The following is a 23215-nucleotide window of genomic DNA, read 5'->3' on the forward strand; positions in this document are numbered from 1 at the left end:
AGTGCGCCCTCCGACCTGGACGTCATTCATCTCGCAATGCATACAAAAAATAACGCCAGATTGATCAATCGAAACGTGAAACCTCTAAAAGGGACAGTTCCATTTAAACATTTAGGAAAATCTGTAAACAGATTGGAACTTTATTTTTCATTTAAACAGGTATAAAAACAACCCACCCTTACCACTATGGTAAAAGTAAACCAACTGCCTTTTTGTTAGGGGGGGTTAGCTTCAAAAGTGGAACAACACGTCAATCTGCGCTGCAGGACTAGTCGGCCATCTTAGGAAACACCCGTTGATTTTTGCCCTGTCCAAAATGAGCACCAAGCTAGTACATTTATAATTTACTTGAAGCTTGAAAAAACTGAAGCGTGAGATATACCCCCTTTGAGATCATTATAGCTCTGTTCGGTGCCCTTCAGAATTATGTGGCGACAACAAAGTAAGCCTTTTGCGAGTAAAATATGAATAAAACCTGGTACACTCAGTTATCTGATTGCACATAAACATAACATTTGAATTCCCCACACTGAAGACACTGTTTGAAATATAGCCTTTGATCAAGGCACCTGCGGCGAAATGGATAGTCGCTCAATTCAGAGCGAGGAGCTGGAGGAGACTAGTTTCAGCACCAAACCAACGCACGAAAAAAGACTACACGACGAACTGCACGCACGCCCCGCAAGCCTTTGGAGTTCTGCCCCGCGTAGTTTATGTTTTTCTTTACATTTGCTACCGTTTCGGTAGCAGATACGATACATGTGTATGCATAAGTCTCCACCAATCTAAATGATCGCCTCTGTCGAGCATGTAATAAATTATTCATCATTACAATGGCGTCCTTTCCGGCAGTGGTGTAAGCTCTAGGCCGTTTTCCAATACTCAACTTCGTCTCCGTCTCAGGCTGCATGTAGGAAACCTATCCCGGATTGTGGGCCTCAAGCGTTTAACTTATATTGAAGTACTCTAATGTTTTGCCAATTTGCATCTTATTTGATGTTTTGTGTTACTATCAGACTTATTATTATGCTTACAACCTCAAAGTCAGGAAGTAACAAAAAAGTTGAGACGGAGCCCAAGTCGAGTATTAGAAAACGGCCATCTAGACGACAATCTCTCCCAGAATAGAACCTGAAAGTTGACCATCGATGGCGCGCTTCCGGAACCCTTGGACAGGAAAAATAATGTGCACAGATTTTAGAATTTGTAATGTTTTTTCGTTCATTTTCTTCTTAACACCTCGAACTTGGAAAAAGGGCGTTGAAAAATATTTGCTAGTATCAATTTTAAATTATAGAAACAGAAAAATTACTACTTAGCCCCCAAAACACGATTGGTTCAGAGAAATGTGAATAATTCATAACATTAGCGTATTGAATAATTCAGATAAACCATTGGAAACAAACTTTGGCTGCATCCGAATCTGTTGTCTAGAGCTAGGTCTACGTCTTTGCTCCATCGGAAATATGTTGAGACGCGTGGACAATAGACCTAGCCGTACCATAGCCCTGGAGCCCGTTTTGGAAAGCTCCTATTGCGGCGGCGCGCACAGTCCACGACACACACAGCTCGGCTACTGTATGTGCATGCATGGTAAATGCCTTCAAATAAAGCATAGGCCGACAGATGATCGCGCACACGGTAACAACGAAACAAGAAACAAGCATCAGAAAGCAACCATTCAATTGGAATTTTTTTATTTCCATAATAAATCAAACCGCCGTGGAGATAAAAATGGGACTACAGCTTGCGTATATTTCTTGGAGTATAAAAATCCAAAGCTGGAATTCATAAGCCCTAAATGCTGCATTTCGCCTGCTCTCTCTTCTAACCATTACAATCGCTTTGGCATAAAAAAAAATTGTTCACCTTGGATTTAACTGAAAGCAATGCCAAAATGACTAAACACTCTAAGGGATGGTTTATCAAATATCCCCTCTTGTGAGGCACCCTTGTCTGTTAAAACCTTGATTGTCATAATTTGGTGTATAAGCCGTAATTAAAATAGTGACATATTTAAGTTGCTCAATTTCATAGTGCTGCTTAACAGCAGGGACGTTTCAGCTGTGCCTGTGCCTACAGATGCTACCCCGATGACTTAACTTTCCTCTCGGGTTGAAGGCATGTTACCACGTGACGATCTCCATGAAACAGACAAAGGCGTATATCAATAATTCGCTGCTGAGCAACGCTATGAAACCGATCACTTTTTATTTCTCTGGAGCTCTGTAAAAACAATATCTTATCATTAAAATCCTTCAACTGTACAGCTTTGAACTAGTATGTTTTAGTCAATGAACTACCTTAGGTACTGCGCGATAGTAGGCACAAGTCTGGTCGGTAATAACCGGCTTTCCCTAATACCATGGAACACTCAGAAATAACAGTACTTGAACTCACAAGCTAATTAAATTTGCTTTCAAACTGTCAATGTCTTCTTAACATCTCTATTATACAGCATCATGTTCTTCATTCACTCGCATCTGAAGGACGGGGCATACGGCATCAGTTGAAAAAAAAAGAAGTAAAATCGAAATCTACAAAATAATTATGAATACTACCGTGTTCCAGGAACAAACACAAATATTTCAAACACAACAAAAAGAAAGGATACTACATACATGTACATGAATCCACATACCACACATCTCTTCTACGTTTAGTTTTGCTTGCATAATTGTCAACAACGCGTGCAAAAAAATTAACAAGATTTAGTTCCGTGCTCACTAAGATTAACTTAAATATTGCAACTTAGATTTACTTGAACTACAAACGCCGTTGACCGCATACCATGAATTTTACAGCCTAAAAAACATTTTCTAAAAGGCAGAGTGATTTCGTTTAAGAAACCTACCTGAAAATAAAACTACTCGGAGACTCCAAGGTCTTCCAAAAAAAAAAAAAAACCAATGAAAATGAATCAATCGACATCAGTAGGCATTCGCGAGCTACAATGATACATACACATTGAAAGCTTACACTTGACATCCAATTACTAATGATTATATGAAGTATAATAGAAGTGCAGCACAGGGGTGTTAACTTAATTTTCGGCAAAGAAGCAATCGATTTCAATCGAAACTGCAACTTTCATGAATGTTGACGCATATGAGCCATGTTACAACAGAACGCTATCACAGTATACAAAAAAGCACTGTGGAAAAAACAGCTTGTTGTGAAAGAACTTTTTTACTACAGGCTTTATCATCTTGGTGAACTGAGCATGTGCAATATTCACCAAGACCCCTTTTTGTGGAGTTCACAATTGCATGCTACACCTGCATTTCAGAGTGAATTTTTTTTTGCTCCATTCACGGAGCTATATCTGCACTTCTCTTAAGTTGCATCGAAATCTGAATAAATAACAATCAAATATTTTTGTTCAATTCATGGACCTGACAAAACAGAAGACATAAGCTGACCAAAAAGTATATTTACAAGACTCAACTACAAATAAACAGAATTCAGAAACTATTTTCTGGAATGAGACGCGCAAATAACATTACAGGGCAAGTTTCAATTACCAGTAAATATGAAAGCCTCAAAACACAATTCTCTGTGATGACAAAGAATTTTAACAACCTTGTTCTCTAATTGTAGGATGCAGGCACATACTCATGAGATTGAACACTGGATAAACAAGACAAAAATTGAGGTTATTTATATAGTGAAGGCATACAGACACAAGCACCACTATCAAACAATTTTGCCAGCAAGTGCTACAAACTTCATTTTTCCTCCCGCTATAAATGACAGGGATCTAAAAAGAAAGAAAAATGGAGTACTCACCACTTGCAAATATGTGATTCCGACAAAGTACTGAAATGATTATTTAAACCTAAACCACATTGTAATTCTACAAAAATAACAGATTGGTAGCACTTTTTCCTTCTTTACAAACAAACATACAAATATCCCCCCTCCCCTGTGTCGCCCTTAACATCAAAATCGCCGATGCAATTACACTCAGACAGAATGAACTGAAAAAAACTCGAAACAAAAAAGGCTCCTCGTTACTGATCAGCTGACACATCTGCGCCTCAACCAGCTACTGCATCAACGCTCACCTAAGATCGCGTAATCTGCTGTCTTAGCTCCCTCACATGACACCGCATCTCTTAATTTGAAAGCCAGACTCTTTTTAATGTACAAAGGGAACACCCCACGCAGTCAACTGAAAATTGTCCGTTATTCAGTCGCTCGTGACAAGGAAGGTCGGTCCTCTTAAAGTGTACCAACACCGCACTTTTTCCAGTCAAACTTGCCAAACTGAAAGGTAATTTTGGCACTTGCCTGAACAGCAAAAATTTCCTTGAAAAGCCTAGCCAGAGAAGCTCCTGAACAGGCTACAAGACAATCCAACGTATGTACAAAGAAACAGCTTGATCTGGTAATCTTGTTGATGTTTAAAAAAAAAAAACCACTGCATCAATCTTTCCTGGTTGGTTCACTCACCCTACTGATTAAACTACACGAACTTTAAAGTGACTATTAAAGCCGTTATTTGATTTTTATTTTTATCTAAGAGACACACCTAATGACTATTTTTTTCATTAAAGTTCGCGAATCACTTTTGTTTAGATTTTGGTTAACGTTAAGCGTCATCAGGGATCACTCTTGGAGTATTGTGTGCGAACAAAATCAAATTTGCCAAATTTACATATGGAATTATTACTTGTAAAAAATTCAACAGAATGAGCAACAAGTCTAATTTAAAGCTGCATGTGCACTTTAATGCCTAAATCTAAAAAAAAAAATAATTTTTGGTACAAAAATCAACAGCTTTATACAATCACTTTCTGCAATTACCGAGTACCTACATTCTTTGCTGACGTAACTGATGCAAACAATCTTGTATTTTAGCAATCGCAAATATATCGACAAGCTCTATTTCAACGACTGCCAGGTTTTATCCTAAATTTATTATCTCTTCCTCAATTTCCAAAAGAAACACAAAGGCCATCGGCGATCAAGCTATGTTTCTCACCGCAGGGAAGCCCCCAGATTTCAAACATCACCGGTCAACCACAGTCCGTCCTCGAGCCATTTTTTTTGTTTAATCGTCCTCCCCACCACCGTACATGTCGGCCAGCTTCTTGAAGGGAGGCCCCCAGTCGTTGAGGTAGTCGTAGTTCTGGTCGCCGTCCGTACTGCTGCTGTTGAGGGAGCTCAGGGTGCCGGCCGAGGACCCCTCACCCTCAAAGTCATACTCCTTGAGGGAGTCGTTGGGGTAGGCGTCGGGGTCGTCGTTGGCATCCTTCAGACGGTCGTTGATGAAATCGCCGACATTCGGATCATCCCCTGCCACAGAGATGATTCAAAGATAAACTCAAAATCAGGAGAAATTGCAAACAAGTCTATGCGTTAGTGTGTCTTCTGTCTATGGATACTTTTCAAATCTTGAAATTCTGAAAACTGATGAAAATCTGAAAACTCCAAAAAACTTGTGAGTTTTGTTCACAGCAACAAAAGATTGACTGTTGTGACTGTTGACCATTTAAATACCACGAAGAATAAAGGAAAGGGTACTCATTCACAAATTTCCTCACAGGATATCATCCAACTTTAGGAAATAATCAGTAATCAGCAATATTAACCAATTAAAATAATCACGCCAAAATGGAAAATAAGGTGAATCGATACATACTGGTGCACCTGTAAGGCATAAAGTAAAAGAAAATTGCATTACATAGACCTTCTAACTATAGCCAGGTCTTGTGCCCTTACCAGGGAGTCTTGGTGCCCGGCTAAGCGGAGCTTCGGTGGTTGGTGGCTTGACGTAATCGTCCATGGGCACCGGCACGACTGGCTTGCGCAAGGTGCTGACGTCGTAGGAATCTTGGTCTTCCTCTCCGCACTCCTCATCGTAGTTGATGAAGTTCTCCCGGATGTCATCCTCGGGGTCGATGGCGAAGGCCAAGGCCTGCTTGCGGTCCCGGTCGCGTTTGTAGAAGACGAATGCCAGCAGCAACACTGACGGGGGAGAAGAGAAACGACAGGCGGCAATGAAGTTCAGCCGTCAAATCCTTACACAACATCCCACAAAACAGTGTGACTGATGAAAACTATTTCGAATTCTTCCACGCAGTGAATGTCACAGAGGATTGGGCAACCCAGGGTTTGTGCACTAAATACCAACTACCTTGGCATTTTTGAATGGAGCAATCCTGAATCGTCCAAAATCCACCACTGAGTAAAGAGCCCCCTAGCCTATTCTTGTTTAATATTTAAACCTTCATGAGTTGTCAGACCCCTTGCAAAATCTGCCCTCTCACTCCAAAATCTTCCAAAAAACCTTCCAATGGATTCAGAAGGGTCCCAAAGAGAGGGACACTCTATGAGGTTCCAAAAATTTTCCTCTACATCAGCCACTGAGGCTGAAGAGTTGTCATCTGTTACATTTCTGAAACTGCTCTCCTCTTTCTCTTCCATTCCAAGTCCCCTTACGATAAAAATAATTTGTTGTTGGGAACTTCAATCACACACAAACAACCCACTACCGCATCGTGCCTCACGGTGTGAGCCATCGACTTACAGATGATGATGAGCAGACACAGCAGCAGGGCAAGGATGGCCCCGATGCCAAAGCCGAGCGGCGAAGCTACTCGTTCCCTTCTCGTTCCACAATTCTCTCCCAAGTAGTCCTCTGTGCAGTCGCATCTGTACCCCACGTCCAGATCCGTGCACGTGCCGCCGTTAAGGCAAGGGTTAGGCACGCAGGCGTCAATGTTTATGCACTGGCCATTTTCTTCATAAAAGCCAGGCTTGCACCTGTTTTTTTTTGGGGGGGGGGAGAGTAGAACAATTCAGTACTTGGCAAATCAATTCAAGCGACACTCAAAAAAATTACAAATAACATTTTGCAAGTACTGCCATTCTGATGAGTATCTTTTTAAATAATATAAACCCTTCGCACAATTTCTCCAAAAATGTCAACAAGTGTAGGCCGTAATTAATGGAAGTGTAGCTACAATGCAGCCACAGCCTATGACTACAGGGAGTGATGAGAGGCACATGCCTCCCTAGCAGAGGTCCATGCCCCCCTGCACTCCCCATTTGAAATCTTGAAATGTACATAGCCTATATACAAGCCACAATTCATTTGCTTTCTGTGCCCCTGTGATTTAAAGAACGAGTGCGAACTCCTAATGCCCTCTCAGAAATTCCATACAACTGGTTAAGAGTACGATGACACTTACTGGCATTCGTACTTCCTCCACAGGTCGACGCAGATGAAGGGTGCAGGGCAAGGGTTACTGGCACAGGGGTCATAGCTGGGACAGCCTTCAGTCACCGTGCTAGAGGGCTGAGGGGTGGCATACGTGGAGTCGTCCTTGAAGCCCAGGTAGAAATTATTGATCCGCGGATCATTCATGCAGCCTGGGGAAATCGATATCACTAGCTTCAGTTTTTCTTCTTCTTTTCTTTTAGGATCAGCACACTGCATCTTTGTCTGATGCATACCTGTAGGTGACTTTTGCAATCATCTATGATAGGGTCATATTAAACTTGAAAAGCCCGGAATTCTCCAGGTTACAGGGGTCATTCAATTGAAGTAGTCGGGCATTTGTAAGCATGCTGATGATTACAAGTGTTTTCCCTGGGAACTGCCTAGCAACTCAGGGTCCATCTCCACTTACCATCCCACCGACGATGTGCCAGGTTTCCAACAATGGATTCAAAATGTCTGCACCCAGGATGGCATCAAATTTTCTCCACGAGGAGGATGAGAAGTTTGCAATCTCGTAATTAAATATAACTCCATGGTGACAGCAGAATTGTGTATGTGTGATTACTATTCCATGTTTGCAGCTCTACCCAACAAGTTTTGTGCCATCCCATGAACCCCTGGGTACGGCCTCCTCTTCTAAGAGTAATCTGCATGTACGTAACCCAGTTCAAGTGAAACACCCTAGCCATCAGCGCACACTTTTCTACAATAAATCTAGCTCAATGCCGCTGAGAATCTTTCCCGCAGAGCAGCTCCTTGAAACTTTGCCAAGCTGATTGTTAGCGCAAATTTCCCATGGTAAGCCCGGACAAAAACCACGGGACGTCAGACTCACCTTGGAAGTCCTGCGAGATCTCCACCACGCGGACCACAAACGCCCCCACCAGCACGCTGTTAGGGTCCACCTCCAGTGTGCTGAAGGTGCTGTCCCTGTTCTCCGCCTGGCGCACCCCACCCCCGCCGTCGATGCGCACTGTCACGTAGAAGTCGTAACGCTCCAGGTGGACAGAGTGCCAGGACCCATCATCCACTGCGTACTGGTTGAGGTACACCGAGTGCTCCCCATCGCCCAAGTTCCAGCGGCTCCGGATGTACCCATCGATCAACTGACGTGCGAGGGCAAAAAAGACTCAGACTGTAAACCTTATAAAACCTCAAGGTAAAACCTCAAGTTACATGCTGTTTTTATACAACCTGCCACTATGCGGACCCAGAAGATAAAATAATTCAGCCAAAACTAGACCATTTTAATTGAAACACTTCCTAGCAACACGAGTCTCATGCCAAGGGCAAAAATGCCCATGAACCGCAACTTCCTATTTAAGTGTGACAAACGATCACTGTGAGGCCGAATAAAGAAACTGCTCTTAAAGTTGCCAGGGACAGGGGATAAAAATGTTCACAAACATCACACTGTGTATGAGGAGCTCGCGACTTCATGCCACATGTGACTGACTGGCTCTCAACTCTGTCTTAAGGGCTGAAACCCTTAATGCAGACAGATATTTCTAGGCACTAATAACAATAAGGGCCATTTATAAAGCATGAAACATATACGCCCTGGAAGTGCTCAAGGAATTTGAAGGCCACGTTAACTCTTCATTTTTTAATGTTGAGAGTACAAACGAAGCAATAAAAGGAAATTTCATGACCAAAGTTCACCTGTCTACTCTGATAAATAATTTCAAATTCATGATTGAACACATACATGTAGGATTGTACATTACAAGATTCTGAAAAATATTGAAAGGGAGGCTTGGAATGCATGGAAATATTAAACAGTCTGGTGCCATCCTAATCGACAGTTTGCGATGTATAAACCAGATTTGGGGAATAATATCAAAAATGGGTACCACATGAATAGGGTCTATTATCCCTGCACATCAGGTGAACAACAACTGAACATTTCTGAAACCAACTCAGCTCCCTGGGAGAATACTAGCTTGATGCTGCCATGTCGGCGCACATGGCTAACCATCACAATATCTGCCCTCCCCGGTCCCTGTTTACTCCAGGGTGGAGAGAATGACTTGCCCCAGATCGCAGCATGCTGCCAACGGCTGCATTAAGCACTTTCTTAAAGGAATAATCCAAGGAGATGGCCAGTTTTTGCCAGTGCACAACACCCGTGCATGCGTTGCACACATTCCAAGACTCAAGGCTTGTGTACAATTTGAAAGCGGCATCTGACAACGGTAACAGCTTCTCATGATGGGTTCTCAGATGGGTCAGTGAGCTCACCTCAATGGTGGTGAACTCCAACCGGTTGGCACTGGTGATGGTCCACAGCAGTCCCTCCTTCTGCCGGGTGCGGAAGGCGACCATGTAGTTGCCTTCCCGCGAGTCAATTGCCACTGGCGCCTTCAACTGGTACCTGACGTAACTGTCCAACGCAAAGTCATAGGCAGGGGTTGCTGCAACGACAAACATGTATCCAAGGCAGATTAGCGTCTGGACCCAAGTGATGATGTTTTTTTCTTTACACATGTTCAATTTTGTTAATACCCCTTCACGCCGGGATTCTTTTGACTGCGACTGCTGGGCTGCAGTATGCCCGGTATGCAAAGCCGTGTCCAGCAGCAGGCCGACGTTGAAACCGCAGGTGCATGATGAATAGAATGTATGTGTGGTATGCACTAATCCTCACACAAAGCCGCGGCTGTCGACATCTCCCAGAGTGAAGGGGTTAATCCTGGGTCAGAATTGAGCTCCATGAATTTACTTCACAGACCCTTTAAATAAACAGAGACATATTTCTCCCAAGCTCTCTTTTGAACATTTTGGGACAAGAAGAAATTGTTATTAATGATCTTTGACTCCTTAAGCATGGGGGAAAATGCAAATTCTATAAATGCAGGAGAGACTGGTGGAATATTCAAATGGCTAAATTTACCCTGGTCGCAGGTAGTGCCCGTGAAACCTGGTTTGCACAGGCACACATAGGAATCAAAGTCTCCAACGCAGGTACCGTTGTTACACTCCCCACAGGCCAGCCGCGAGCAGCCCGGATCACTGTTGGACACCTTGCCGGGAGTCTGCAGGTCGTAGAGGGTACTGTCCTGCTCCACGTCCTTCATGCAGCCGTTGTAGCTGCTAGCAAAGCTGATGTTGGACGGGTACGTGAACGCTGCTGCTAGGTCTCTTCCACCCAGCTGCAGAGGAGTGTTGACATTCAGGAACCTGGAGCGGAAGATTTTTTTTTTAATCAGGAAAAAATACTAGATTCAAAGGATTTTTCTAATAGAGACTGAATAATTCATGCAGAAGTTTGGCTACATTGGGGGAAGGGTATGGCCTTGAGGTGAGGACAGTAAACTTGTGATCAGACGGTATGGGGTTCGAATCCAACTACAGACCACAGTAGCTTGTCCTTAGGCAAGTTACTTTACACCAACTGGGCTCTCTTCACCCTGGAGTACCCCCGCATCAGCAGGGGAATGACTTCTGGTTAAATAGTATCCCTCAGTAGTTGCAGCCAGAGATAAACACCAGACCCATTTGGCCATATTGGCTCAAGACAGACTCTATAAAGCTCTATTTCTCAGCTTATTCCGAAAACTCCCAAAAGGAAACTTATGTTTCTCATCGCACTGCAAGTCATCACTCCATCTGCTGAAGGTTCAACATTTGCACATCCACCATTTGCTGGCTTTCACCTTGAAGATGAGTCGCTTCCAGGTGAAAGACTTTGAGAGGCTTTCACGCACTCAAAGTATCTTTAAAATGTGGAGACTGGTACTCCCCACTTTGGGGGTTCGGATTCTAGTATTTGGGTACCCAAGCAGCCCCCTATACTCACTTGTTGCCCCCTGGGGTTTGGCCTGTCTGCTTGCACTGGTCTGTCTGTCTAGTGCTGGAGCTGGACACTTCCGCAACCGAGGCATCTTTACAACGGTCCAGCATGAATTCAACATCCTGTGTCATAAAAATATAATAAATTAAAACTGATTTTCCTTGATCAGCTTATTCTTTTATAATCCAGTTATATATATAATTCTTAAAATCAGATTTACAACATCATTAATAAATTAATCAGAAATATTTCACAAACGCCTGTGCAAGATGTCAGAAAGAGTGAATGCAGGCCACCAAAACAACACACAAAAGACTAAGAATGAACCAACTGAAATATTCAGAAAAGCCTCTGCCACTATCAAAATGGTCTGGCCATTCTGAGCATAAAACACTCCAGTAGCCAAAAGGCATCCAAAACAATCTTTACAATGTATCAATGTGTATCTATGGTTTGAGGCATGTGCAGGCATCTGAGTTTTTGAGTTTCTGAAATTTCTACCTTTCCATTCCGGTAAACATCCAACCGATGCCACTTGCCGTCTCCGAGGTCGCGGGCAGATGGAATGGACAGGGTCAGGCTGCCTGAGCCCAGGTCAATCTGCAGCTGGGGCTGTCCACCAACCAGCTGGATCAGGATGAAGTCCTGGGGCATGTCGCCGGTCAGTGGGATCATGGGCCCGTTGTAGAGCAGCACACCCTCGGGCACGGTGGTGATGAACTCCAGGGAGGTGTGGGTATCCTCACACTGCTGCAGGGTGCCAAAGTGAGCAAAGCCCTGGCCCTTGAACTCGCGGGTGGTCTGCTGGCAGTCGGGGCCGTCAAACCCAGTCGGGCAATCGCAACTGCGAGAAAACCAGACAGCAATCGGACATGTAGCGTGGAGCAAGTCTGATACAAATAAAATCACCTGCCGACGCAGGTGTACACTGCCCACTGCATTAGAAAGTTGTAAGAGCCTTATCATGCTACTTCAGAAAAGATGTACATCAACAACCAGGCCTGCGTTTCATGGAATTGCAGAGATTTAACAACTTAGTGTACAAAGCACAAATCTGCAGCAAACCTATGAGACACAATATAAAACTTACATGCATGTTCATCTGGGAACTCATTTGAGCTATTGAGCAAATCTTTTCTGCGATTTGCAGCTGAAGGGCAGGGAGAAGATGCATGAAAAGTTCCCTCGTAGGAACTGATCAATCAAACAAGTGTTACTCACAACAGACATCAATCTAAAATTCATCCCAATGATCAAGTTAAAACTTACGTGTGTCCGCCCCCTTGCGTATTAGTACAGGTTCCCCCGTTGACGCAGGCGTCAAAATCACAGGGGCCGGGCTGGCGGATGTTGGCTCCGCACTCGCACTGGGCCACCACGCGCGTGGTGACAGAGGTGAAGGAGGCTGTGGGCGTGTTGACCAAGGTGGGCTGGGGGTTGATCTCCAGCACATTGGTGCAGGCCGACTCGCAAGCCGACTCCAACAGGCACATGTCGATCTTGATCATGCCGATGGTCAAGCCCAGCTCGTCCTCGATCTGCAGACAGGGGATGTTCAGTGGAAAGCTCCAAAAGTCATAACAAGCAAGTCACAGGTTATTCACGTTGTTCCGGAAGAGAAAGCACCATGTTATCAAATGTTATCAGGTGACACGTTGGATTTGCTCTTTCAAACAGGAGAAAAGATGTTTGCAAGATGAAAATGTTGTCAGCTTCAGAAAAATGTTTGGAAAGAAACCTTCCCCATTCACCATGGTCAAAGAACTAGAATTAACATTGCAGGTACTTGACAGTCAGTGTAATGCCCAATGCCAAGTTGTTTTCAAGAACTCTTCTTTCAGCAATTGAGGCAAACATTCCAAATCTTCCTCGAGGTCTGCGAAGGACCAGGGAGGGCTAGGGTTGAATACTCCAATCCTGTAATCTGATTACAATGACAACTGAGCGGAATGACTGCGTGCATGTTCAATAGACTGTCAGGAGGCGATCAAACTCACCCTCTTCTTGTTCTCCAGTGCAGCCCCATCCAATTTCTCAGGTGGGTAGTACGGGGAGCCGTGAGCCGAGTACCGGACGTCAACTTGGTCGGTCTCTCCAGGGACGTTGATGACGCTGAAGATGTCAATGTTCTCGGACTTGGCAGGGATGATGTCAGCCAGGATCCCTTTCAGGATGTCCAGCTTACTCTGGCCACCACCCACTGGCAAGCTGACCAGATCCTCGGCAGTCACCCCTTGGAAGCGGAAGGACCCTGAGCTTCGCACGGCCTCCTCGGGAATGTCCCGCACTTCCACGTTGACAGTGGACGTCTGGTCTGGGAAAACGCCGCCATCGCTGACGAGTACCGTGAAACTGTACGTGTCTGCTGGAGTGCCGGCTAAAATGGTGACTCTACCAGAGTCTGCATCCACCTGGCAGGGGCATGGTGAAAACAATTCTCACAAGGTTGTACGTTGAAATGTTTCCCAGTAGCACTGTTTAACATTATTCTTAGATGATTGCATGAGGAAACTAACTGTACAACATGCAGTCAGGCTAACAATATTCCAAACTTACCCGGAAGTACTGCTTGAGAGTTTCCGAAAGATTTGGTGTGTAGGTCTTATCCTCAATGGTGTCAGGGTCACTCACACCGACAACGCCGATTGGTGACTCAGGAATGTTACCTACACATTCATTTCAATCCCAAAAAAAAGAAACATTAGTCGCATTCTGCATGTCTCCAGTCTGTTAGAATGCAGCGAGCCGACCGCAATCAGTCCAAGCCAAGAATACTCCTTTTGCCAACTCAGTTCTGACTGGTTGTTCAATACACGACAATTTAGCTCAGTGTCAGCAACATATCAAGTCTGACCGAGCGATGGAGAGGACTGAAAACCAAAGACTGCGTAAAGAGAAGATCAACAAACATAAGGGAAGAGCCATCTTTCTGGTTACACAGCATCTGATCAAGATGCCCTGGCAACAATACACTCATGCAGTTATACACATATTGCCAGTCAAGCACAGTGCTCTTATTAATGCCATGCACAAGAAAGTCTAGAGTGTGACGTTGGCAGAGAAAAGATTGACAACAAACAGCAATTTAACATTGCACTTTGCCAGCCTGATTTTGTTTAAGAGGGTCTGCCAACACAGTTTGGGGGCGATGGAATAAGATTCTCAAACAAGTCATCATAGAGCTTCAAAGTACCTTCCTTTCTGAACTTGCTTAAATGGTTTTGATAATGTGAACTATGTAGCACGTCTTCACCTTCAAACGATAAAACACAACCATAGTTTTTTTTTCAATGTAAGCCAAATTTTCAAATTTTCTTTGTGCTAGCAAACAGACAAAGTCTGCCTAGGATGAAGAACATTAGACAGGTGAATGACAACAAAGATGCAACATCCCACCAAAGACGAGAGTGATCAATGCTGAGCACACAGTATCATAATACCACTAAAACAATCCAAACACAAAAACTACAGGGATTAATACTGAACACGTCCAATGAAAATGGGTGGTTAGTTGTCATGAAAATTCAATCAATCAACAAATCATCTGATGCAAATGATATTTACGTTGATTATGGGAAGTGATGCATGCAAACTGGGCACACAGGGTTTCCATGGGAAGCCATGTTAGAGGTCAAAGAAGGCATAGTGTGAGGAACGACTGGGCCTCATGAGGTTATGAGGTAAAATTTGTCATTCACCATTTGTGATAACAGAATTACGAATGATTTGCAACTTCAAGATGGACATCTTGCATGTCGTACCTGACAGTCATCAGGTTTCCACAGCTATTTCATGGTATAACACAACCACAATTACATTTGGATGCTTGCTTCTGCTATTCACAAGCAATGCTAATCCTAATTGTGGTGATACCGAAAAACTTAAAAAGTGCCCAACTGTGTAGATGGGAATACTGTGGGCGGTAAGTCTTCCCTTCAAGTGCAGTGAAAAAAAAAAGGTGTCTTTACAACGACCTGTAACATGGGTTCTGTTGAAAACTTTCAGTACACTGGGGCCATTTCAAACTATGGCGACCTTCATGGCACAAGCAAACATTACAATGAACTTGTGACGACACGTGACAGAAACAATGGAGGGAAATCGCCGTATGAACATACCAATCCTGGTTTCGGGGATGTCACCTGTCGCAAGCAAAGGTCATGCAAATGAAGAGGGAGGGAGGAATAAAAACAGGACAGCGGGGGTTAGGTTTGAGTAGCACAGGGGAAGTGTCAGGGAAGCTGCGATGGAAAAGGCACTGCCTCCACATCAAGAGCTACGGTAAATTTTTGAATGACTAATGACAAAAAATGACCTTGCTAATGACCTTCCTGAATCCTCCAAAATCCATCAATGCACAGACACACAAGGACAAATTCTCAGTACTGCTTCCAACGGGTATCAAGTCCTAAGGTGTTCCAACATACGGATTTGTCAAACCTTCACCTCAAGCATCCCGGTGGATTTTCAGAGGATCTAGGAAGTTTGAATGTTAAAACTCGACAACATTTTCACCTCATCGAGGACAGCAAAAAAGGCACTGCATCATCTACGAGTACCTGCTCTAAAGATGTTTATTACTGTCTTTCTTGTGAGTATGCAGTGTTTCTAATTACATGCAGGGATTGGGATACAAATCACCAGTCTGTCAACCACTGGCTGAACACTAATCTTTGAACATGCTCTCCAGTAATTTTTAATGATTTCACAAATTCAATGATTTCACAAAACACAACTGTATCGGGGGGTCTGTGACAGCAGCCTCACTGGCAAAAAACAGACAGGCGAAGACCACATGCGAAGACCAGACGCTCAAAGATGGGTGCACCTGCTGAGTGCATGCCGCACCAGGAGCAGACACGATTCAGCTCACGTACTCACACAGTGAGGTCCCAAAGGACCGCCACTCCGATCTTAATTGGGGCAGATGGTGAGCAAACACTGCAGTGTTCAAAAGCTCTACCTTCTGATTCAACTGCCTGAATGACTGAACTGAGGACTTTCTGGCTCAACACGGCTGCATTTCATACACAGATGCATCAACCTGTCCAAGAGACTCCGGTGCTTTGGAGTACATGTGTAAATGTTTCGAATCAAATGTGAGGCAAGGGGCGAAGCAGAGGGTAGAATGAAGCTATGATTTGTTTTAAAGAAGCCACTCTCTCACAGCAAAGCATTACAGATCTCGTAAGCAAACGCATTGAGGCTGTTGCATCATTTTGTCACATAAAGTAAGCTTTCACATTGGTGCGCTCTTAAAAACCACACCAACTATGTCTCATTACCAACCTTCAAAACTGTAGACCAGCATGTCTTTGCTGATGCCGACGTGCGGATTGTCATTCTCGTCCTGTATCTCCACCACCAAGATGTTGACGGCCGAGTTGCCGTTCGGCGCCAAGTCTGTTATCCTGATTGGGATGGAGTAGAAGGCCTGCACCTCCCTGTCGAAGGAGATGGGCTTCGAGGAGATATTCAGCTGGTTTTCTGTTGGCAGAGCACGGAACAACAATGGAGGTGGTTTGTCACAGGCATACACCCATTTCATGCTGTTCTGATATATGTAGTGGTTTGTCCCATCGCAAGCACATTCCACGTCATTCAGTCTGGGGTCTAGTCACAAGCTGCTCACAGTGAAGAGGATATTCCTTCCACCTTTTTGGCACTGTTAATCCCTTCCTACTGACTTGACTAGTGGCATAAGTTTTGACCTACCTGTGACTAGACTTGTGACTGGTTTGCGATCTGAATGAAGACTTGACTTATGACCTCAACTGTAACTTGCTTATAACATAACTTGACTTGTGACCTGGTTTTTGACCTGAATGGGGATCTGACCTATGACCTGGATTGTGATTTGACTTGTGACTAGTGACATGAACTGTGCCTTGATTTACAAATGACTCGTGACTTGGCTTGGCTTGTGACTTGGCCTGCAACCTGGCCTGCAACCTGGGTTGCAACCTGGCTTATGACCTGGGTTGCAGCCGACTTAGATGGCAACTCTGCTGACACGATCCCACTCTCCCCACCCTTACCTCCTACGTCTCGCCATGTGAAGCTCTCCGTGTCTGTGTTCGGTTCCACTACCAGCGTGAACGGGCGGCCGCCTGTAGGGTCACTGTCCTTGGCGCTGATCGTGCCCAAAGACTGGATTTCAGGGTAGTTCTCCCTGATCTTTGGCCGGTAATCTTTAGCAAAGGTGGGGGGAGTGTCGTTGATGTCTTCGAGAGTAAGGTTCAGCGTTGCTGTGCCCGTCAGCGCTGGCACACCTGCAACAGGGGGATGGGGAGAAAGTAACGATCAACTCACGGTAAGAACCACCAGAGAATGGAAACATTGGAATGGAAAAATCGAACAAATTAGAAAGATGCAGCAACACGTTTTTTTGAGTTTGACACAAAAAAAATTAAGATATACTTAACTCTGGATCATGGAAGTCCTACGGTTACAGCATGCCTTAGATAGAACCAAAAGCTGCTTTGAAAAAGAGGTATGGTGATCACGTAAAGGTCAAAAGTCAAGCTTACCCTGGTCAATGGCCAAGAGAGTCAGCACATGCGTCTCCACCGTCTCCCTGTCCAAAGCCTTTGCCGTCCGCACCTCTGCTGTTCTTTCTGCCCCAGAGCCAATTGGAGCACTGATGGTAAAGAGGCCGTCCCGATCCGAGGCTGCATCGATTGCAAACCTAAATATCAAAAAAAATTGAAGTCATTCAGAGAAGTATAAACAATCACTGAAGTGAGGAACAATGACAGTCAGGGGCTCCATTCTGAGGGCTTGTTCTCCACTATCAAGAACCAACTGGAGTTGATAATGTCACAGTGGGCAGCGAAAGAATGCAAATTGTGCCCCGTGCTGGGAGTGGTCAACAGGAATATGGGGCAGTCCTCTGACCCGAAAAATGAAAAGATCTGAATGTCAAGTGCTAAGGAAGCATAGACTGAGTGCTGACTGCACTCATGGCACTGATGGTGGAAGCTTGCCCACGTTAATGCAGGGCAGAAAGCTTCCCATGCACAGGTGTATGGCAGACCACAACCTATCCAAGTATCCTCCACTCATGCACAGAGCTCTATTTATGACTTTCCAAAATTTAGAGCCACGTAGCGGAAGCGATTTGAAAGGTGACAATGACTGCATTACAAAAGCGGTCATTGATCTGAAGGGTTAAAACAGAAGATGTAAAGCAGAGTGGTACATTAAGCATAGTCTGAACGATGGCCTCGAGTTCACCACACGACTGCAAAAGGCTTGCAAGAGAGAAGCATAATCAAAGTCGTATGAGACAAGCTTCAAACCTTGTGGCTAGGGCTAGGTATCTGCTGGTTGCCAATGAATGAGTCAGCGCGCAGTGACAACAAATGCAGCGGTCACTTCAGGAGACCATTTGGAAGACAAAGCCTTACTTCAAAGGTTTCTGTTGGACAGGGGGAGATCAAAATGACAAGAGGGGGGTCCGACTTACGTGAACAGGCCGAATGCTCCTTCCTCTGGATCTGTGGCCGTGACTGTCTGTATGAGGGTCCCAACTGCCACATTCTCAAGAACACGGGAGGCGATGTATTCATTGGATGGCAAGAACCGCGGCGCCACGTCGTTTACGTCTTGGACGTTGATCGTGATGGACGTCTGGCTCTGTCCATTGGCGTTGTCCGTAACAGTGAGCTGTAACGCATACTGTTTATCTAATGCCTCATAGTCCAGGGGCTATTGTCATAGGAAAAACACAGAGATTTTAATAAAGTTACTCACAAGTGACAACACAGGATATTACAGATTTTGTCTGCAACATAAAAGAATCACGATACACCAAGCCTGTTTATGAATTATTTGCGTATCCAAGTTAGAACTCAACTGAATCTGCCTTTTCAGCGATCATTAGTACAGAGATGCCGACCTTTCAAAATGAAAAAGTGTAATCTCATCACTCTTCCAGTTCAGGTTTACCGACCAACCATAATTTTTTCAACCTGACCCTAAAAATTTTCCTCTTTTCACATCGAAACACTTGTATTTACCTGACTTAGCATTGTGCAAGTGTGAATTGTAATTAATACTTAATTATATTTCTATATTAATTCTGGTTTTTATCTTAATCACTTTTGTGGGCAATTTGTGGCAACTTTCATCCCGTTCAATCAGCACAAAAAACTGTCAAAAACTCCTTACCAACCGAATCTATTTCATCGGAAGCAGAGCAATTTTTTCTTGGCCTAAGTAATGTGCTTCTCGATGTCTTACGATCCAGCATGGGCAATATTTATGTCGGTTACATGCATTGCAAAACACATAAGCTTCTCCATGACAACACTTTGCAATAAAGGCCCATTTTTGCGGTGGATTCATCCCTGAACTACTGCTCACTTGTTGCCACTGTGTAAAACAAGTTCATTTGCTCACCAAATATCCAAGAATCAAATCCTTGAAAGTCCTCCATTCTGGTCAACTTTAGCACGATCACGACGTTCGACACACATGTGTACGATATTGGTACATGTACAATGCATGGTTGTACACAATCATATTACATATGAAGCGCAATCCCGCCTATTCACCCCCTGTTCATCACTGCGTTAATTGGGGCGAACGGATGATTCAACAACGCTGGTTTCTACTGCTACTCACGCAGCTTGTATGCACAAACTGCGGGATGCCAGCAACACATTTCTGATGAGCGCATTACAAGGCCGGCTCCATGCTAGCTTACATAGAGTTTATACACAACTGTATGGTTTTGTACCTTTGAGTTGGAAATCATAGAAATCTTAGCCTGGATCGTACAGTCATAAACAGGCTAAAAAAATCATAAAAATTACCCCTTAATCGTACAAGTTGGCATCTCTGTTAGTAAATGCCTGGGGGGGGGGGGTCATCCACTTACATTGGCAATCCTAATGAGTCCAACAAGTGTCAGTGGATCTGCCACAATTTCAAATCGGTTTCCGACGTTGCCGCTGACAATGCCAAACTGGACTTCATTGGTGAAACCAATGTCGGGGTCTGAGACTGAGACTTCGTACACTGTGGCTCCCACTGGCTCTGTCTCCAAGACTGCCGTGGTGTAGGGGCCTCCAATAAACTCTGGTTTATTGTCGTTTAGGTCCAGGATTTCAATTATTGCATCCGTTTGAGCTAAACAAAAGAAAACAGCACAACACATATAGTATTTATTGCATCTGACATTGTTAGACGAACACCACGGAGAGATCTTGAAATTTTTGAGTTGATGAGGATAAAGGCTAAGAAAAGCACCACAAACCAAAGGGAAAATGACTCTAAACTATTCTAATACATCTCTTATTTGACCTGAGTCACCCCTCTCCCAACCTCTTTCAGGATTCTATTTATTTTCAACAGTTGAAGGAAGGAACAGAACAAAACATGTTCAGCCAACACTCAAATAAGTTCTCAAGAACTTTTCAAACCTTGCCCCACTTTTTGAATCTACTTTTTCAAAAGATTTGCTCAGCATTTTCAGGCTTCAAGTTGCTGGGTGACTGTAAGCGATGCCATTAGTCACCAGGGGCTGATTTTTTCCAGGTAACCTGTGCACAAATGTATCCCGGGTACCGGGCAAAATCGATCGCTGGTCGAGAAATGAGCGTCGCTCCAGCTCGCCTTTTGTCACACCTACCAAAGGCGCCTGAAGAGTCCTCTGCCCGGATCCTGAGGGTGTACATGTCCTGGGTCTCTCGGTCCAGCGAGGCCCCCGACTTGACCGTCACCCAGCCCGAAGAGGAGTCGATCTCAAAGAGGGCTGAGCCATCATTATCTATCCCTGTAGCGGTAACCGTGGAGTAGGTGAGGCGGCCAAAGCCGGTGGGATCGTCATAGTCAATGGCAGTGACCTGCATGACCTGTGTCCCTGTGGATGGAGGGGGAGTGGAAGTGGAGAGAAGTGGTAGGGTCGAGGGTTTGAAGAGGAAACAAAGCATACTCAATGATACGCTCGGGAAAAAAAACGTTCAATGAGATATATTTAACCCAACACTTATTTCAAAGCTATGGCAGACAAGCATTTGGACATATTCTCTGTGGCCGTTTGACCAACAGGTCTGCCTTTAGTGACACGTGCAAATCTAATCAGGTTTTCTAGCAATTACACTTCATTCCAATCACATGCTAAAAATTAAACAAAAAGTAACAAGAAAGTCAAATGTAATAAAATCTTAATCCACATTATCTTCTTTAGCCCTAATCCTAATCTAATCAGGTTTTCTAGCAATTACACTTCATTCCAATCACATGCTAAAAATTAAACAAAAAGTAACAAGAAAGTCAAATGTAATAAAATCTTAATCCACATTATCTTCTTTAGCCCTAATCCTGGAATTCTACCAGGAAGTGCTTACCAGCGACCGAGTTCTCCGGGACGGACCCTCTGTACTCCAGCTCCGGGAAGAACGGGTCGTTGTCGTTCTGGTCTAAGACCGTCACTTCCACGTCGGCGTAGCCAGTCAGGGATGTAGGGGTGCCCACCCCGTCAGTGGCCTTCACCAGAAACTTCCACAGGCCTACGGCCTCCCTGTCAAGTTCTTGGTTCAGCGAGATCCAGCCGTCCTGGGAGTTGATGCTGAAGACGCCGTCAGTTCCGGAGCCTTCCAGGGAGTACCTGATGGCACCTTGATCAGCATCGGCATCACCGTCCTGAGCCGACACCTGGAAATAAAGAAAATTTCAGCGCTGACAGATCCAATTGTGCAAGTTGTCTGCACACTGCATGGAATTGTACAATAGCGACAGACTTGCCCAAGGCTAGAGGAGCTTCAATCTGGCCCGGCCATCTAAAGATCTGACTTCAACTATTGGTCACACCCAGTGTTGTAATCAAGGCCAGGCAGTCCAAGACCGAGACCACGATCAGCCGTCCGAGATCAAGAACAAGACCAAGACCAGGCCAGAAAAAGTAACCCAAGACCAAGACCGAAGACCAGGATCAGCCGTCCGAGACCAAGACCACATTTGTATATAAGTGGAGGGAAACCATCTCTGAACATTGACATAAAATTGTGGCTATAAACCACAGAACTACCTGTACTGGTTAGTTTGATCGAATGATCTTGGAATTTAGCATTGTTTTTTGTTGTTACTTCGCAGTTTGCATTTTTCAATGATGTGTTTCCTTTTTGACCAGCTCTGAATGTTGTGACATCAACAAACTTACACACCACCAAAGCATTGCTGGATTTTCAAAGGTGCTACCGAACCTTTAGTTCCGGGTTCCTTTTGTAAGTTCTAAGAGCATACCACCCTGTTAAAAAACAAACCTGCAGTAACTGCCGTGGTACGTTTGCATCATTTTCCGCCACACTGTCCCGGTAAACAGGCTGGCTGAAGACTGGCCTCTCGTCGTTCACGTTGGTCACCTGGATGCGAATGGTGGTGTACTCCACGTTCAGGCCATCGGTGGCCGAGTACTGCAGCCAGTACTCTGTCTGCGTCTCATAATCCAGGGGTGAGGCAATCGAGATCTGGCCGGTGGCAGGGTCCACGTCAAAAACTCCACCGGTATTGTTTGCCGTAATCAGGTAACGTGGAACACTATCTGTTTGGGGGAGGGGTCAAAAGACGAGATATGAATGGTGTTAACCCATTCAACTGATGCATATCTCTTCGCATGCGATATCTTTTTTGGTTACAGTATCGGCTCAGTCCTGTTATTTTACAATAGAACTCAACACCGCCAGAGATTTCAAGAGCCGCATTGATAAATGGACAGGATGGACATCGCACTTTACATACCTGAATCCACATCAGTTGCAGTGACTTGGATGATTTCATAACCGACAGGTCGATCCTCCCTCACTACCACATTGTAGATGGGGGAGCTGAAGACAGGGGGATTGTCATTGATGTCCACCACATTGATGGTCACACGGACATAATCTAAAGGAACAAATTCAAGAGAGACAGAGTGCAAGATGAGGAATATAAGCTTGGTTCTAGTTCGACTCGGGGTTCAGTGGATTTCTTCAATGCGGAGCTTTGTAAGTTATTCCTGGTTTTGATTGTCGGTCTTCTGAGTTTCAAACGACATGGCAGGGGCCATCTGTGGCCAGTACAGATCCCAATCATCCTCCAGAACTATTCGACACAAACACGCGCTCTTTGCGTACACGTAGCGAAACAACGCCGCGGATCATCTTGGTTTCATGAACAGACACACAAGCGTTGGACAAAAAATTCAA

General features: G+C 44.5%; 1 protein-coding gene across 2 annotated transcripts in view; it reads right to left on the minus strand.

The window, feature by feature from the left end:
• Window positions 1–1680: 1680 nt before the first annotated feature.
• Window positions 1681–23215, minus strand: part of LOC110989790 (neural-cadherin-like) — a 43803-nt gene continuing 22268 nt past the window's right edge. The window contains exons 14-35 of one of the 2 annotated variants that reach the window (XM_022254416.2): window positions 22770–22913; window positions 22295–22572; window positions 21380–21686; window positions 20662–20892; window positions 19909–20159; window positions 18493–18734; window positions 17555–17712; window positions 17063–17296; window positions 16314–16511; window positions 15143–15166; window positions 13581–13690; window positions 13022–13435; window positions 12294–12562; window positions 11526–11868; window positions 11031–11146; window positions 10125–10411; window positions 9473–9645; window positions 8067–8337; window positions 7200–7380; window positions 6536–6771; window positions 5728–5973; window positions 1681–5301 (exon numbers count right to left, since the gene is read on the minus strand). In XM_022254416.2, coding sequence (XP_022110108.2) covers window positions 5057–5301; window positions 5728–5973; window positions 6536–6771; window positions 7200–7380; window positions 8067–8337; window positions 9473–9645; window positions 10125–10411; window positions 11031–11146; window positions 11526–11868; window positions 12294–12562; window positions 13022–13435; window positions 13581–13690; window positions 15143–15166; window positions 16314–16511; window positions 17063–17296; window positions 17555–17712; window positions 18493–18734; window positions 19909–20159; window positions 20662–20892; window positions 21380–21686; window positions 22295–22572; window positions 22770–22913 — 4958 coding nt within the window. In that variant the 3' untranslated portion in view covers window positions 1681–5056. The remainder of the gene's footprint in view (window positions 5302–5727; window positions 5974–6535; window positions 6772–7199; window positions 7381–8066; window positions 8338–9472; window positions 9646–10124; window positions 10412–11030; window positions 11147–11525; window positions 11869–12293; window positions 12563–13021; window positions 13436–13580; window positions 13691–15142; window positions 15167–16313; window positions 16512–17062; window positions 17297–17554; window positions 17713–18492; window positions 18735–19908; window positions 20160–20661; window positions 20893–21379; window positions 21687–22294; window positions 22573–22769; window positions 22914–23215) is intronic. The other variant, XM_022254418.2, reaches the window with a different exon arrangement.

Source organism: Acanthaster planci, linkage group LG06 (genome assembly GCF_054643075.1).
Source record: "Acanthaster planci isolate LZ-2023a linkage group LG06, COTS_SCS, whole genome shotgun sequence".
NCBI lineage: Eukaryota > Metazoa > Echinodermata > Asteroidea > Valvatida > Acanthasteridae > Acanthaster > Acanthaster planci.